We start from the raw sequence: 15461 nt of genomic DNA, 5'->3' as shown, positions 1-15461 counted from the left end.
TTTTAGGCTGTGGTCAAGCGGCTGTAGTCTAAAGCAGTTTAACCAGTGATTGATGTAGATGAAGACCCATAGTGGTGAGAAGAAGGCGTGACTTACAGCAAATATTTTACTTAAAAATCTCAAGAATTTGTTGGAAGAAATCTTATTTTACACAAATGTAGAAATTCTGGCATTTTTACATCCTTAAAAGAGGACATATCCGGTAAAAAAGGAAATATGGTCATCCTTATGGAACTAAAACTAAACACTACAGAAACTAAAGGAACACTTTCCTACCACAACCACATGCTTTAATGGTAACAGTTCCCAGTTCAATTCACAATGGCCACGTGCATTTAAAGGCTGTTCAACAGGTTGATTAAAAATGTGCAAAATTATTTACATTAATATATGAATACAGGGCTTTAAAGAAACACATTGAAGAAAATAGCTAATTTAGAGGGTTAGCCAGTATGCTAATCACTAGGTTATATACTTAGATAAGAGGAGCTGATGCAAACCTGCGACTGGATAGTGCCAATACAACCAGGCCCATCCTGTACACATACCTTTTTCTGCCTTGAGGACAGTATGTCAGTATATATTTCAGCATTAATGCTTTCAACACATAAGTGTATTAACACAACCCCATATTATAATAGACCCTAGCTTGTGGACCTGTTGCTAATAACAGTTCAGATAGAGCTTTTTGTCTCCCTGTCTGCCAAAAAAAGGGAGAATTCGACACTGCTTCTGGATTTCTTTGAGGTGCATGATGCAAAATAATCTTAAAGGTTATTGATTACAGATGAAAAGGGCCACAATTTTTTTGGTTACCTTAATCATGAAAATGCTAATGTTTAATATCACGATACTTTTTGGAATAAAATATCATCAGAAAATAAACAGTTACTGTGACAGCCGTTTGAGTGAAACTAGAAAAAAAGTGTAAAAAGAAAGAAGTAGTACCAATGACGCATTCAGCCACCCACACACCATACCGACATACACACCTCCACAGAGCGAAAGTGAACTCAGAAGCCCTGCGTCCCTCTGAGCTGCAGCAGAGAGCACCATGGTGAGTACAAACACCCACTGACATACTGGCCTCCAGGGCTGGGGTGCACTTTTACAATTTTGCGTATGTTCCTTCTTAAATTTATGTGTAAATCTCTTAAAAACTAAAATTTTACTATATCTGGTTGCACCACAAATTCATATATCTTTTGCCTAGATCAATCACAGTTTTGCACATCTGGATGTTCTCAGTCAGCTTTATGAGGTAGAGTCACCTGGTATGGCTTTCAGTTAACAGCTGTGCTGAACTCATCAATAATTAAATATTCAAATTTCCTGCTCTTTTAATGTGTTTGAGAGCATCAGTTGTAAAGTTGTGAAGAGGTAGAGTTGGTATACACTGAATAGCCCTATTTGAGTAATGTTATGATGACGTTATGATGAAACTGGCTCTCATCAGGACCACTGCAGGAAACTGAGAGCAAGCGTTACCTCTGTTGCAGAGAATAAGTAGATTTACCAGCCTCAGAAACCGCGAGTTAACAGCACCCCAGATAAGAGCATTTTGTATTGTGGCTATCTCAAAATAATCAGATGGTATCTCAAAATAATGACCTACTATCTCATAACAATGACTTTCAATCTTAAAATAATGAGATGGTATCTCAAACCAATTACTATCTCAAAATAATGACTTACGATCTCATAATAATGACTTTCTATGTCAAAATTATGAGATAGTATTTCAAAAGTTTGAGATAGTATTTTAAAATAATTACTTACTACCTCATAATAATGACTTACAGTACGATCTCATAATAATGACTTACTATCTCAAAATTATGAGATAGTATCTCAAAATAATGATAGTATCCCAAAATAATGACTGTCAACATATTGAGATAGTATCTTAAAAGAATGACTTGCAATCTCATAATCATGACTTACAATGTAATGACATACTTTCTCAAAATATCGCAAAATAATGATTTCTCATAAACATGACTTACTTTCTCAAAATAATGACATACTTTCTCAAAATAATTAGATAGTATCTCAAAATAATTACTTACTATCTTATTATAATGACTTATGATCTCATAATAATTACTTACTATTTTATTATAATGACTTTTACTATCTCAAAATAATGAGATAGTATCTCAAAATAATGACTTACAATCTCATACAGAGTTCCCCAATGGTGGAACAAACTACCTTCCACTACCAGATCAGGAGAATCTCTCGCTATCTTTAATAAACTCCTGAAGACAGAGCTCTTCAAAGAGCACTTACTCTCTAAACACCTCTAACACACTAACTACTTCTAACCTCATTTCCTTCTTCCTCTCCTTCACTCCTCTATCCTATTACTCCCCTTTGTCCTCCTTTTATCCCTATCCAAAGATGTTTTACCTTTAACTTATTTTACATTGTACTTTACATTTGGCAGACGCTTTTGTCCAAAGCGACTTATAATAGTCATGTAATGTAATGTAATGTAATGTAATGTAATAATAATAATGACTTAGTATCTCAAAATAATGAGATATTACCTCAAAAAAGTTATATTATCTCAAAATAATGACTTACTATCTCAAAATAATGACTTACTATCTTAAAATAATGAGAGTTTAATTAATAATAAGAGAAAAATAGCTAGATTTTTTTTTTATTATAATTATTTCAGGTGGCGGGAATGTTTTTTTTTATATATATATATATATAAAGAGGAGACATTATTAACTGTCTTGTTTTGTGTTCACAGTTGTTCGTGGTCGCAATGCTCGCGGTGCTGACAGCGCGCGCCGCCGGAGACCCCGACCCCACCATAGGGTACGAGGACCCGGAGACCGGGCACGAGCTCAAGTGCACGCTCTGCCCGGCCGGCACGCGCGCAAAGGCACCGTGTACGCGTACACAGCCCACAGACTGCGCGCCCTGCAGGCCGGGCTACTACACGAAGCACCGGAACTTTCTGGACCGCTGCCTGCCCTGCCGCGCGCCCTGCGACCACAACCAGCGCGAGCGGCAGGAGTGCACGCCTACGACAGACCGAGTGTGCGGGTGCGCGCCCGGCTACTACTGGCGCGCGGAGCAGTGCATGAGGCACACGCGCTGCGCCCCGGGGTTTGGCGCCAAACGGAACGGTAAAAAAAAAATCAACAAAACAAACACTTTGATAACAATAAATAATCAAATCAATAATAATCAAATTACAACAATAAAATATAATACTGTACACCCCCAGTCTTTTAGTGCACTTAAACGTTTTCTTACTATTTATTACTATTAATAATTTATTTTATTTTTAGTAGAAATAGTACCAGCATCAACTAATCTACTAATAACTATGTAATTTTAACAGTATTTAGTGTAAATGTAAAATAAACAAAACTTTAGGTACACTATAGGTTAGGGGTGTCACGATCTCGATATTTTATCGAAATCGAATCGAAATGAGGTCACGATCTCGAGTATCGAAGTCAAAAAGAGGATCGACGATCCCTCCCGCGCGCGCTACGCAAATAGCGCAGCGCGCTACGCAAATGGCGCGGCACCAACACAGCGCATCCTATTCATTTAAATAGAGATAGCCACTGCATGAGCGCAGTCGGCGGGAGTGTGATCACTGTTTTTATCTGTCCAACGGGGGAGGGGGGGCGGGGGTTGGGCGCGCAGGTTTTGTATCTGTATCTAACGGAGGGGTGGGTGCGCGCAGGTGAGAGCGTGTGAACTCGCTGAAATGCGTGTGTCAGTGTGACTTGAGAACACTGACTATAGATCACAGTGAGGTGGATTAAAAATCTTAAACTTATAATTGACTACACCTGTTGCTTTCCATTGAATAAAAAAAACATCTTTCTCTCAGATAAAGTAAACACAAGCGTGTTTCTGACTAAAATAAAAGCTTTTCAGGAGAGATATAAGTTATGTGTAAATATTTATAAGACAATACCCACATCACTTATCTAACCAGCCTGTACTGATTTCTGCCCCCCAATAATGCTTTCAATAACCTCTTGTAACCCCTGGCGGCCGTGGTGTGTCCACTAAACTCCGTAGTTATAAACATCCTGAGGTTAGCAGCGCGCTAACTGACCTGTGTATAATGTAATCCGAGCAGTGCCTCCGTGTCGGCTGTTCTAACCTGCTGCTGTTAGCTGCTTGGGCTGAAAGATGAACTGTAGTGAGCTGTATTATCCGGTTAGTGGGGTTAAAACCTTTATTTGTTTACAGAAACAGTAAAAACGGACTGGCTGAGCTCTGTAGCCCGTGGCTGGGCTGTACTGAAGTAGTGACTGAGTGAAGAGAGCGGAGCTTGTGCTGCTGCTGCTAGTGGTTGGATGAAGAACTGCAGCTTCATGTAATGAGCAGTTTCACCAGCCATCCACACACAGCTCTGATAAACTGCTTGTTTTAATAGTGCACACTGTTGCTACCAAAAAAGTCACTAGATGGCATTACCATATATATCTTAATAAATAATAATAATAATATTTATAATAATAATAATAATAAATATATTATTTAAATTTTATGAGGCATAAAATAATAACAAGAAAAAAAAACAAGAAAATCGAGAATCGAATCGAATCGTGACCCTCAAATCGAAAATGAAATCGAATCGAGGATTTAGAGAATCGTGACACCCCTACTATAGGTACACTAGGTACACTATACACAGACGATATTATAATAATTAATTCATCTATCCAAAATCTGTAACTAATTATTGAATAATAAATACATTTAAGTTCATTTAAATATTAATCAGAGCAATATCTACGTTTAATCAATTCTTATTTAATAATAATCCACAAAAAAAACTATACTAGCAGATTAGAAAAAATCTAAAATAACTAAACTACTACTTACTAATGATTATTAATAACATGACATTTATCATACATTTGTTTTTATCCAGATTAAGTTACATTTGGAAATCTACAGCTAATCTATATCTATATATTTTGATTAAATAATAAATGTTAATCTGCATCTAGATGTTAAATAATCAAACAATAGCATTCTATAGCTACGTGTAAGTCTTCTGATATATCTTCACATATTTAATTAACAATAAATCTGTATCAGTTCACTAATATGCGTTTCCACACATAGAAACTAGTATGTAATGTAAGTAATGTGTTTCATCGTTTTAATCTATTATTAGTACCACCATCATATTATCACTTCTAATTTAGGTATTGCATGCAAGTAAACCTGTGTGTTTGTAGTAAAACATTGATTTTGGTTTTGTCTCCCCCTGCAGGAACCGAACACCAGGACACAGAGTGTACGAAATGCCCACACGGGACGTTTTCGGAGGGGAACTCAGAGCATGCCCAGTGCATTTCACACACAGGCTGCACGAGCCCTCAGTTCAAGGTCCTTCAGGGCACCAGCTGGCATGATGACATTTGTGCCTCCTGTACTCAGCTTAGCAATGGAGGTAGGCTCGCTCATAAAACCTCAACCATCAGTGATGGATGTTTCATGTCACATCATCATGTGACAACTCCAGATCTGTTGTTCTATGTTTAATGCGATGTTTTGTTGGAAAGCCTTTAGTAGATAAACCATTATAATGCTATTTTTTATGGAGAAACCTTTATATAGTATGAAGCAACAAAGGCTCTCAAGTCTTTTGTAATTTACTAAATAGTGATACTGGTGTGATTTAAGATTCAGAGAACACAGAGAATAGAGAAACACAGCTCTGTATAATTTAGCTGTCATGCCTCAAATTTGTTTTTCACACTTGATTTAAACAATAACCTTAGAATGCATGGAGCTCATGCTCATGGTTCAATTTCCTTTCATTCTATAAAAAGAAAGCTTGCATTTTCTGCAATGTTCTCACTGAGCTTACAGTGCAAAATCAGTGCAAAACCGATCCTACAGCTCAGCTACTCCATGTAATAAACCGAGATGGCAGGACGCACGTCAGGGCTGTATTTAATTTCACTCACGCTACATTCCTACAATATAGCAGAATAACATTTAAAAAACTGATTTATGGGGGACAAACCATATTTTTTAGGGAAAACTAACTGTTTGAATTAAAAACTGGCGATAGAAAGACATTTAGAGGAGAAAAGTAGTAGAAAATTTACTCTATTAATCACACATCTCTTAGCACTACTGACCAAAGTATACATCTTATGTATTTATTTTATAGACACTTATATATATATAAAATATATTCTGTTACATGCAAATATTTGTGCATCACATCAGTTACGGAACATAATTAGTTGCTGCATTTGGTAATCAAGAATTTTTCATTAGGAATTGTCCAATCATGATCATGTACTCTTCTAAGCAGACGCCTGAGTATCTAAAAAAAAAAAAATTTAAGGTAGATCAGATTGCTTTCAATTCTTTAATTTTCGACTATGCAACCTGTAATTTAGAAATGACAATTGAAGTGAACTGTCAATGTTAAATTAAGCAAAATCTCAGTTAGAACAGCTTTTATACTGATCAAAAGTGCAAAACAAAATATTCAGATTACAGAAAAGACTAGCAAGAACATTTTGTATCATCTGCATAAACTAGATGCAGTCTTTTTTTTTGCAGTCTTTTTTTTCACCATTCTGAAGTTCAAATCTTAACCTAATGTATTTATGACCTACAATTATATTAGCAAGTTTTATCAGTAACTGTAGAGCATAAGCACAAAAGAAGCAGAATACACCGCAATACATACATACAAATTATTTTATTAAAATAAAATAATTCCTATTCTGTTAGTATTTACTGTGTTAGAATATTCCTAACCTCTTTCTGCTTTTGTTTAGGACATACAGCGTTACTCCGAGACCACTTGCCCAAATTTTTTGTGCACGAAAATATGAAGGTGAGGAAACTTAAAAAGATTGTCCGTTTTCTCGGTAAGCAGACACAGACACGACGGTTGAAGCTGAAGGATGCCACCAGCAGACAGTTGATACAGTACATCACCGATCTGACTAAGGCTCAGGACGAGGAGCTTTGGAAGCTACCAGAGATGATGGAAAGTTTGCAGCTCCACAAAACTGCAAAGAAACTCAAGAAGATTTGTACAGATTTAGTAAATTCCTCAAATTGCAAGTAAAATGTGTTAGTGGATGATGTATTTAAGTCTTTATTTTTTTTTCTGTCCTTATCACTGTGGATCTGTGTTTCTGTGCATTTCTAATTATTGTAAAACTGCCATATGTTTCAGAAGTAGACACAGCTGCATTGCAGGTGCAGCACATATAGGGAGACTATTCTTTATTATTTAAAATCCAGTGAAAATCTTATAAAAATCATAATATTCTCAAGAATATTAAATATAATATACAAAACTCACATCAAGACAAATAAACTTACAATTGTGCTGAACATCACTTAAAGCTTTCATATTTGAGAGAGTTGAAAAAAATCTCTATGCATCCTTTTAAATTAAGAAAGCAATTGATTAAGCTAATTATGAACAGACAACAAAGAAGAACAGGCAGACAGGTGGACGAATGGATGAATTAATGGATGTATTGATAGATGGATGGATAGATGCTTTATTGTTTTGATTAAAACAGCACAATTCAATACAAATGAAGAGCACACAGTAGGAATAGAAGCTATAATAGAAGCTATAAAAGGTATAAAAACTCATTAGAACGAAGAAAGATCTAGTATCAGGTTTTATGCTTATGTCTGCAATAGTAGCTCAGTAACTAGAGCAGTCAACAATAAATAATAATCAATGTACAGTGCAAAAGTGCAAGATACAAATAATATTTATATAATAGATAAGACCTGATGTGCCTATATATATGTGTGTGTGTGTGTAAGGGCATTTGCCTGTACTTACAGATGCATATTTAAAAATGTGTGGGTGTCAATATAGCCGTATATAGAGGTGAGGGCGAGTTACTAAATAGCAATTAACAAACCCCAAGTGTTGATAAGTGTTGACACACAAGTTCTGAGTAAATTCCAAAGTAAATACCAGAGGTGGAAAGTAACGAATTACATTTACTCACATAACTGTAATTAAGTAGATTTTATGAGTAATTTGTAATTTTTAAAGTAGTTTTTAAAATAGGTAATTTTACTTTTACTCAAGTAGATTTCGACACAAGTAATTTACTTTGATACATTGGAAAACTCCCCATTACTGAGTAAAAAAATAAAATGCTGGGAAAAAAAATTAAACCAATAAGGGACGCGATTTGATCTGTATTTTCATAAATGGCCAATCCACATGTCTGAGACTTACATCCACACTAAACCCCTCCTCCCTCCCTCTGTGCCATCGATATGTGCTTCTTTATGGCACTGCGCATGCGCCGACCAACATTTGTTTTGTATTTTTTCATGTTTTTAATGATAATTCCTTACGTTTTTATCGGGAACATTAAACAATCTGCTTGAATGTTAAAAAGAAACATGTGAACTGCAGTTAAAGCATAGCAATAGCAAGTTAAAAAAAATAATAATGAACTGTAAATCTATACAAATCATAGAAACCTGCCTAAAAAGTCAAAATTATTATGTGGAATAATAGTTCATTTAAAAACAATTTTTCAGTACTTTTTCCACCTCTGGTCAATACGGTCAAGTTATCAAAAATCATAACAATATTTACACAAAAAATAAAAACCCAGGAAATGATACCAAGGAAAATTTGATTTTTCGTTCAGATTTTTCGAAAACAACATTTAGACATCAGAATCTCTGCCGTACAGCAGTTAACTCTGCATTTACAGAGTTTGTGAAACTCAACTCAAATATTGTTATAGAAGTGTTTGGTTTCGAAAATGAATGGATCTTGGCTTAAAACTGGGCTTTAGTTAAAACCTGTAATCTGTGCAGTGCTTTGATCTGGGTGAAATGCATTTATGATCTCCTTCTCTACGTTAATTTGTAAAACAGTTTTGCAAGTAGATTGTCATATTAGATAATATTAGATAAGAGTCTCTATAAAATGTTTTCAGAGTGCTTCACCTTATTCACCCAAATAATATAAAACACAGTCTTAATTAAAGGAGAACTCCAGTGTAAAATTAACTTTTGGTTTAGTAGCACACCTCCACTCTCCCACAGCGTTCCAAGATCCAGAAATTTTAACAGTTTGTCAAAACACCCTTCAGACTGGTTGACACAGGTGACTATGTAAAGTCTATGTGACGAGTCGACTCCACACGTCTGCCATATAGTGGCATTGGGATATACCATACAGTAATCCTGAAGCGAGGGGGATTGTGTAAAAAGTGTTTTGATGTGATAAAACTGAAACGTGTGGACGTCTAGAATGATGATGATGATGATGCTGATAATTCCTTATTCAGCCAGTTTGTAATCACATAATACAAAAACACTACAAACACTGACAGCAAAAAAGTGACTGAAAAGGCACAGGCAGAAGCATTATGCTTATAATTATGCCTGTCCAACATAACAAATTAAGCTACCCTTCAGAATTCATACATTATAAATGTGAATGAATGTGAACTTTAATCATGTCTGATTCGTCTAATTTGAATTTTTGAACTGTGCAGTAAACGGGCTTATTGTGCGAAAAAATTTGCATCCCCTAAACACTATGGGGGGTTACTTATCTTTAGTGGCTTTTTTTTTTTACAGGAAATGAAAGAAATTAGTGTTGAAACTTGGGGGTAGATGGTTTGATTGTTTAGTTTGTTCACTCCAGTCCATAGTTTACTGGATTTCCCATTATCTGATGCATCACATACAAAGTACGGAATTTTCACTTAAAAATGAATAGTGATCTGATTTTTTTTTCTCTGACTTTTAGCACTATAATGTACAAACACTGGATCCAGAAAGTATTCAGACCCCACTTTTTGTTTCATTGCTGCCATTTGCTTAAATCAAAAAGGTTAATTTTATTTCTTAAAATTGTACACTCTGTATCCTATCTATCAGAAAAAAACGACAGAAATTTAGATTTTTTTGCAAATGTATTAAAAAAGAAAAACTGAAATATCACATGGTCATAAGTATTCAGACCCTTTGCTCAGTATTGAGTAGAAGCATTCTTTTGAGCTAGTACAGCCGTGAGTCTTTTTGGGAATGATGCAACAAGTTTTTCACACCCGGATTTGGGGATCCTCTTCAGTTCAGCCATGTTAGATGGTGAACGTTGGTGGACAGCCATTTTTTTCAGGTCTCTCCAGAGATGGTCAATTGAGTTTAGTTAAGAGCTCTGGCTGGGCCAATCAAGAATGGTCACAGAGTTGTTTCGAAGCCAATCCTTTTTATTTTAGCTTTGTGCTTAGGGTCATTGTCTTGTTGGAAGGTGAACTTTCGCGCCAGTCTGAGGTCCAGAGCTCTGTGGAAGAGGTGTTCTTCCAGGATATCTCTGTACTAAGTGCGAGTGCTGAGTGTACATTAAAAGACCAATATGTAACTAATTTTCAGTAGTAAATGATAAAATGATTAGGATGAATCGTCAGATATTAAGAAAACATGTCGAGTTAAAGCACTGGCAGCTCTTGTCAGCAGGGCTTTAGCCCAAATGTTTCTATTATTTGGAGTGTGCACTCCGTCCCAGAGTTTTGTGTCAGTTTTGTCCTCTGTCTCCACCTGCTGCTCGTTCCCAACCACTTACCCCACCCCTGAAGTTGCCGGAACCCACACTACACTACAGCGATCGATGCTGCAGCAAAGGAGCTAGCTAGCAGAGCTGCTTTAGTTAAACCTCAGCTGCTACACATCTTAAAAAGCCTCAGCATGTCTCAAAAAAGCTCAGCGCTGCTACTTTTCTCCTGAACAGGTAAGCTAACTGGCTATAGCTAATTTAGTCAGGTAATTTATCATCACCACCACTAGATGTGCTTACTAGGGACTGGAATTTAAATGAATTTAAAAACTGAGTGTTCACATTATTAGCAGTGGTTTGAGTGCAGCAGGGATAAAAAAGCAGAGGATATCTAAGAGAGATAGATCGGTTAGCAAGGTTAGCTACAGTGATCTGAATGTGCTGGATAACGCAGTCATGCTACACATTCTAACATGAGCTGCAAACAGTCACAACGGAGGAGCAGCCGTGTCACACCTGATTAATACCTCAGCAGTGATGAGTACTGCAAAACATACACCAGAAACCGATAGGGCGTTTTCACACCTGTAGTTGGTTTCTCTGGTCCGAATCAGTTAATGAGTTCGTTTCACACAGGCATAAATGTAAACGCACCAAAATGCGCATCAATAAACCACACGAGCAGCATGTGTCCTCTGATTGGTCAGAGCTGTCTGACACGGAGTATGTTAAATTTAAATATACGAAAAAATAAACACAGCGAGAAGACTTTGTGTTCCAGCGCAAATATCTGTGCTTTAACACTAAACGCTGCACTTTCAAACACAGTGTTTCTACGTGCAGCGCAGATTTATACATAATAAACAGTCACGCAGCTGTGAGCAGTGAATGCAGCGCAGACGGACACAGTGGCTGTATTCGGAATGGCATACTACTATACTGCGTACTGCATACTGCACTAATATGTACTGCATGCTACACACTGCCCAGTATGCAGTATTCGGTACTGCAACACTTTTGATTGTAGTACCCTGTGACACACCAGTCAGTGTTCTGTAGTGCTCCGAATTCCTGTTGAGTTGTAAACAGAAAGAACCCAAGAAAGATCCAGTTATATTTAAATACGTTTTCCTATTTACTTTAGTAGATTACTATTTTCATCTATGTAAGTACCATCAAGAAGAAAACATTTAAACAAACTCTTCTTCATATTTACACAATTTCAACTATAAAAGAAATGACACGTTGCACAAGTGAAACAATTTTATTAATTTGTATTCAAATCATTCCCTTATTTAAAAAAAAAATGTAGTAAACTGAGAGAATTATTTATTAAATCAACAGAACGATTTTTTAAACAAATGTAATTATATATTAAATTAACAGAACGATTTATTGAAATTATTTATTAAAGAGAACGATTTATTAAAACAGAGGGAATTATTTATTAAAGTAACAGAGTAATTTATTAAAACTAAGGGAATTATTTATTAAAATAACAATTTATTAAAACTGAGGGAATTATTTATTAAAATAACAGAATAATTTATTAAAACTGAGGGAATTATTTTACATCAAGGAAAGTATTGGCTCACTGCTGCCGAGACCCTTCTCTGTATGCTGCTGACCCTCCGGCAGCACACTGCAGAGGATCCCGGCCGCGGAAAACGCTCGGCGGTGAGCCAATACTTTCCGAAATAATTCCCTTAATTAAAAAAAAAATATATATATATATGTCCATAATTTAAAAATCTCTCGCACTCACCACCATCTTTTTTTCTGAAGCGAGCTGGAGAAGCCAGTCGCAATGCATGTTGGGATGCAGTACAGCACGAAGACAGCTCTCCATGCACACTGCGGAGTAGTACACCATCCGGGTACCTGTAGTGCACTACAGATTCTCAGTTTGGTCGCATACTGCGTACTGCATACTAGCTTTAGGCAGATTTAGTACGCGAGTAGTATGTAGTATACCATTCCGAATACAGCCAGTGTTTGTTCACAGCTGTGGTAATTAGCGTTATCTGGCTAATATATCAGTTTAAACTGTGCTTGCTTTATCAGCAGTTTAGCTCAAATAAATAGCTTACATTTAATAGCTGGATCCGATCGAGACCGAATCACGTCCTCACCACAAGCGAACCGCTCCAGAGTTCGTTTGGTACCGGACCGAGACCAGCTAGAGGTTCTTTTGACCGCACCCGAGTGCGATTACTGTTTTCACACCTGCTCAATCAAACCGCACAACACTTACAAACGGACCAGAGTTCATTTTAACCAGAACAAATAGTGCTGGTGTGAACTCTAACTGCTTCCATTAGTGGCACTGCTATAGACCGTTTCAATGAGGAAAACAATAACAAAGCTACTGCGCATGTCTGTTCCTTCGACGCTTCCGGTGGCGCTATTTTCAAGTATACAGCTGTCAAAATGAGAGTGCAAAATGAGAGCGCATATAAGTCTCCCAAAAACAGAGCAAACATATGGTCAGAAATTAGTAAAAAGTGATCATACCTTTTTTCCTGATCCTTTTGATAAGGATTTAAGAGAGAAGTTTTTTCCTCTGATTTAAAACGCTTGCCAGAGGTGACCTACCCAGATGTGAATCACTATCTTGTTGAAACAGAGTGAAAGCACACCGCAGGTTGGGCGCATATAATTACTTTCTCAGTGGAAAAGTTGGGAATATTTGTTCCTATAGTAGAGAAGCATCACTATAGTGTATGGTGAGGTTGGAGAAAGTAAAACGCGATCCAACACGTTACTCTGCATGATTTATAGATAAGAAGGAGGGAGAAGTTGTGAGCGGACACTGTAACTGCATGGCAGGTTAGCAGTGTAAAAAACGAAAGCAGGCGTGTTTACTATGGAGGACCAAAAATGACATAAGTATAAATAAATAAATGTTGAAATAAATAAATGAATAAATAAATAAATGTTCACATAAATAAATGCACATATAAATGAATAAATAAATATATAAATACGAAATGTTTTTACTAATTAATTTATTCACCTATACAATTATTTGTGCATGTATTTATTTATTCATATATTTATTTATTTATATATTTATTAATTTTAACATTACTTTATTTATTTATTTATTTATATATTTATACATTTATATGTGTATTTATTTATACTTATGTAATTTTTGGTCCTCTATAGTTTACTTGTTTAAAGAACAATTTGACCTGATTTTTAATGTTTTGACTCTCAGATTAGGTGAAGTTTGCATTCATGTTAAATTAAAATGTTACGCCCACTTTTTTGAACGCTGTTTACCGCTAAACGGAAGTGTCCTAGGAACAGCTAGGTCACTTCCTACGCTCATGAATATTCCTCTGAAATGGTCTATACTGAATACTAAATATATAAAGCCTATGTGGATTTATAAAGACTTTCTAAAATGAATTTAAAAGCCGTTTGACCAGTGGTAGGATGTTCCCACCTTAAATGTGAGTCTTGGTCCTGCCAAGGTTTCTTCCTCCTCCTGCAGCTCTGAGGGAGTTTTTCCTTGCCTCCGCGCTCACTGGGGGTTCTGTATTGTGTATTTTCTATGTTTAATGTTTTGCCTGATTTTTTATCCTGTGATCATGTTTCTGTAAAGCTGCTTTGTGACAACACCAGTTGTAAAAAGCGCTATACAAATACATTTTATTTGATTTGATTTGATGTAGCGCCGAGGCTGGGGAGGGATGGGCGGAGCAGACTACTCTTTGTGATAAAATTAGATTTGAAAATAAACTGCTTTAACTATTTTACACGCTTGCTCTCTTTTCCCAGAATGTACCTTTAATAAGTGGACTGAAAAATGAACTTTTTTTATTTTAGCAAATGGCTACAATGAAACAAAGAGTGAAACATTTAAAGGGGTCTTAATACTTTCCATACACACTGTATTTGGAGTACTACAATGGTCAGTGAAGTGATAAAGGCAATTTCATGTTGAATTTGCATTGCTTTTTATATCATTGTTAGTGGTTAATTTTAGAGTAAGAGTGGCTAGGAGCGTCAGTATCCAGTCTACTGATTTCCATTGCAAATGTGCTTGCGTGTGGAAAAGTGAATGAAGCAGTGGGTAAATGTGACATCCAGCTTTGCACTGGGTTTTTCCACAAAAACAAACAAACAGCAAACAAACTCACAGGTGAGGAAACAGCAGCTGGCTTTGTGTTTACTGTCATTAGGCTTTTTCTGACTAATGGTGAAGGCCAATCTGAAGTCATTTATGGGTAGCCAGAGAGTATTCACAGGCCAAAATGGGGATTATATATCAGCAACTGCTTGTGACTGAGTAGGTGGTCTGAGTGGCCGCAGTGGGCCCCAGTTTGATCACTCCAGCCCAGAGTTCACTGGATTTCTCAGTAACAGACGCATCGCACACAAACGAGCCAATTTATGCCTTTTCGGTTAGCAAACCACATACATGCATAAAGGAAAAGAGAGAGCACGAGAGGCGGAGGGCACAGCCTCTATAAACGGCTGTGGTTAATAATGCAGGCTGAAGTGGTCTGGCTTATGTGTCACGAGCTGAAGATATCCGCAGGATGAAGGCTCAGTAAAGGCTCGTTGTGAGCCGCTTCCCATGCCACTCATCCCAGGCCCTGCCAAGCAAGTGCAGAAGTCATTACAGAGAAGCCAAGCAGCGCTTCGACCACAAACAAAGAACGAAACACACGGCCTGTTTTACCGGGAAATTATAAACACAGCTGAGGGGGAATTACATAGACGTGGTTGAGTCGTCATTTCATGATGTCTTTCAGGATCAATTCAGTTTAAACCTGTTCCTCTCTCTTTCACTTGCTCACTTACTCTCTTTTTGTCATTTCAGTTTCATTTAGGCTGGCCACTATACCTCAGATGACACTGCGTCAAAAACTTCATTTTAAGTCAAGAGGCTTTTATTGTCATTACATCGGAG

The 15461-nt window shown here is 36.7% G+C and overlaps 1 protein-coding gene across 1 annotated transcript; it reads left to right on the top strand.

Moving 5' to 3' along the window:
* Positions 1-963: 963 nt before the first annotated feature.
* Positions 964-7113, top strand: LOC103031019 (tumor necrosis factor receptor superfamily member 6B). The gene is made up of 4 exons (XM_015607743.3): positions 964-1057; positions 2765-3146; positions 5273-5452; positions 6804-7113. Exons 1-4 carry the CDS (start codon positions 1055-1057, stop codon positions 7097-7099), a joined length of 861 nt encoding a protein of 286 aa, XP_015463229.3. The 5' UTR covers positions 964-1054; the 3' UTR covers positions 7100-7113.
* The last annotated feature ends 8348 nt before the right edge of the window (positions 7114-15461 follow it).

The sequence above is a fragment of the Astyanax mexicanus genome, chromosome 6 (assembly GCF_023375975.1).
Source record: "Astyanax mexicanus isolate ESR-SI-001 chromosome 6, AstMex3_surface, whole genome shotgun sequence".
Taxonomy (NCBI): Eukaryota; Metazoa; Chordata; class Actinopteri; order Characiformes; family Acestrorhamphidae; genus Astyanax; species Astyanax mexicanus.
This window is presented reverse-complemented; position numbering and strand designations above follow the sequence as displayed.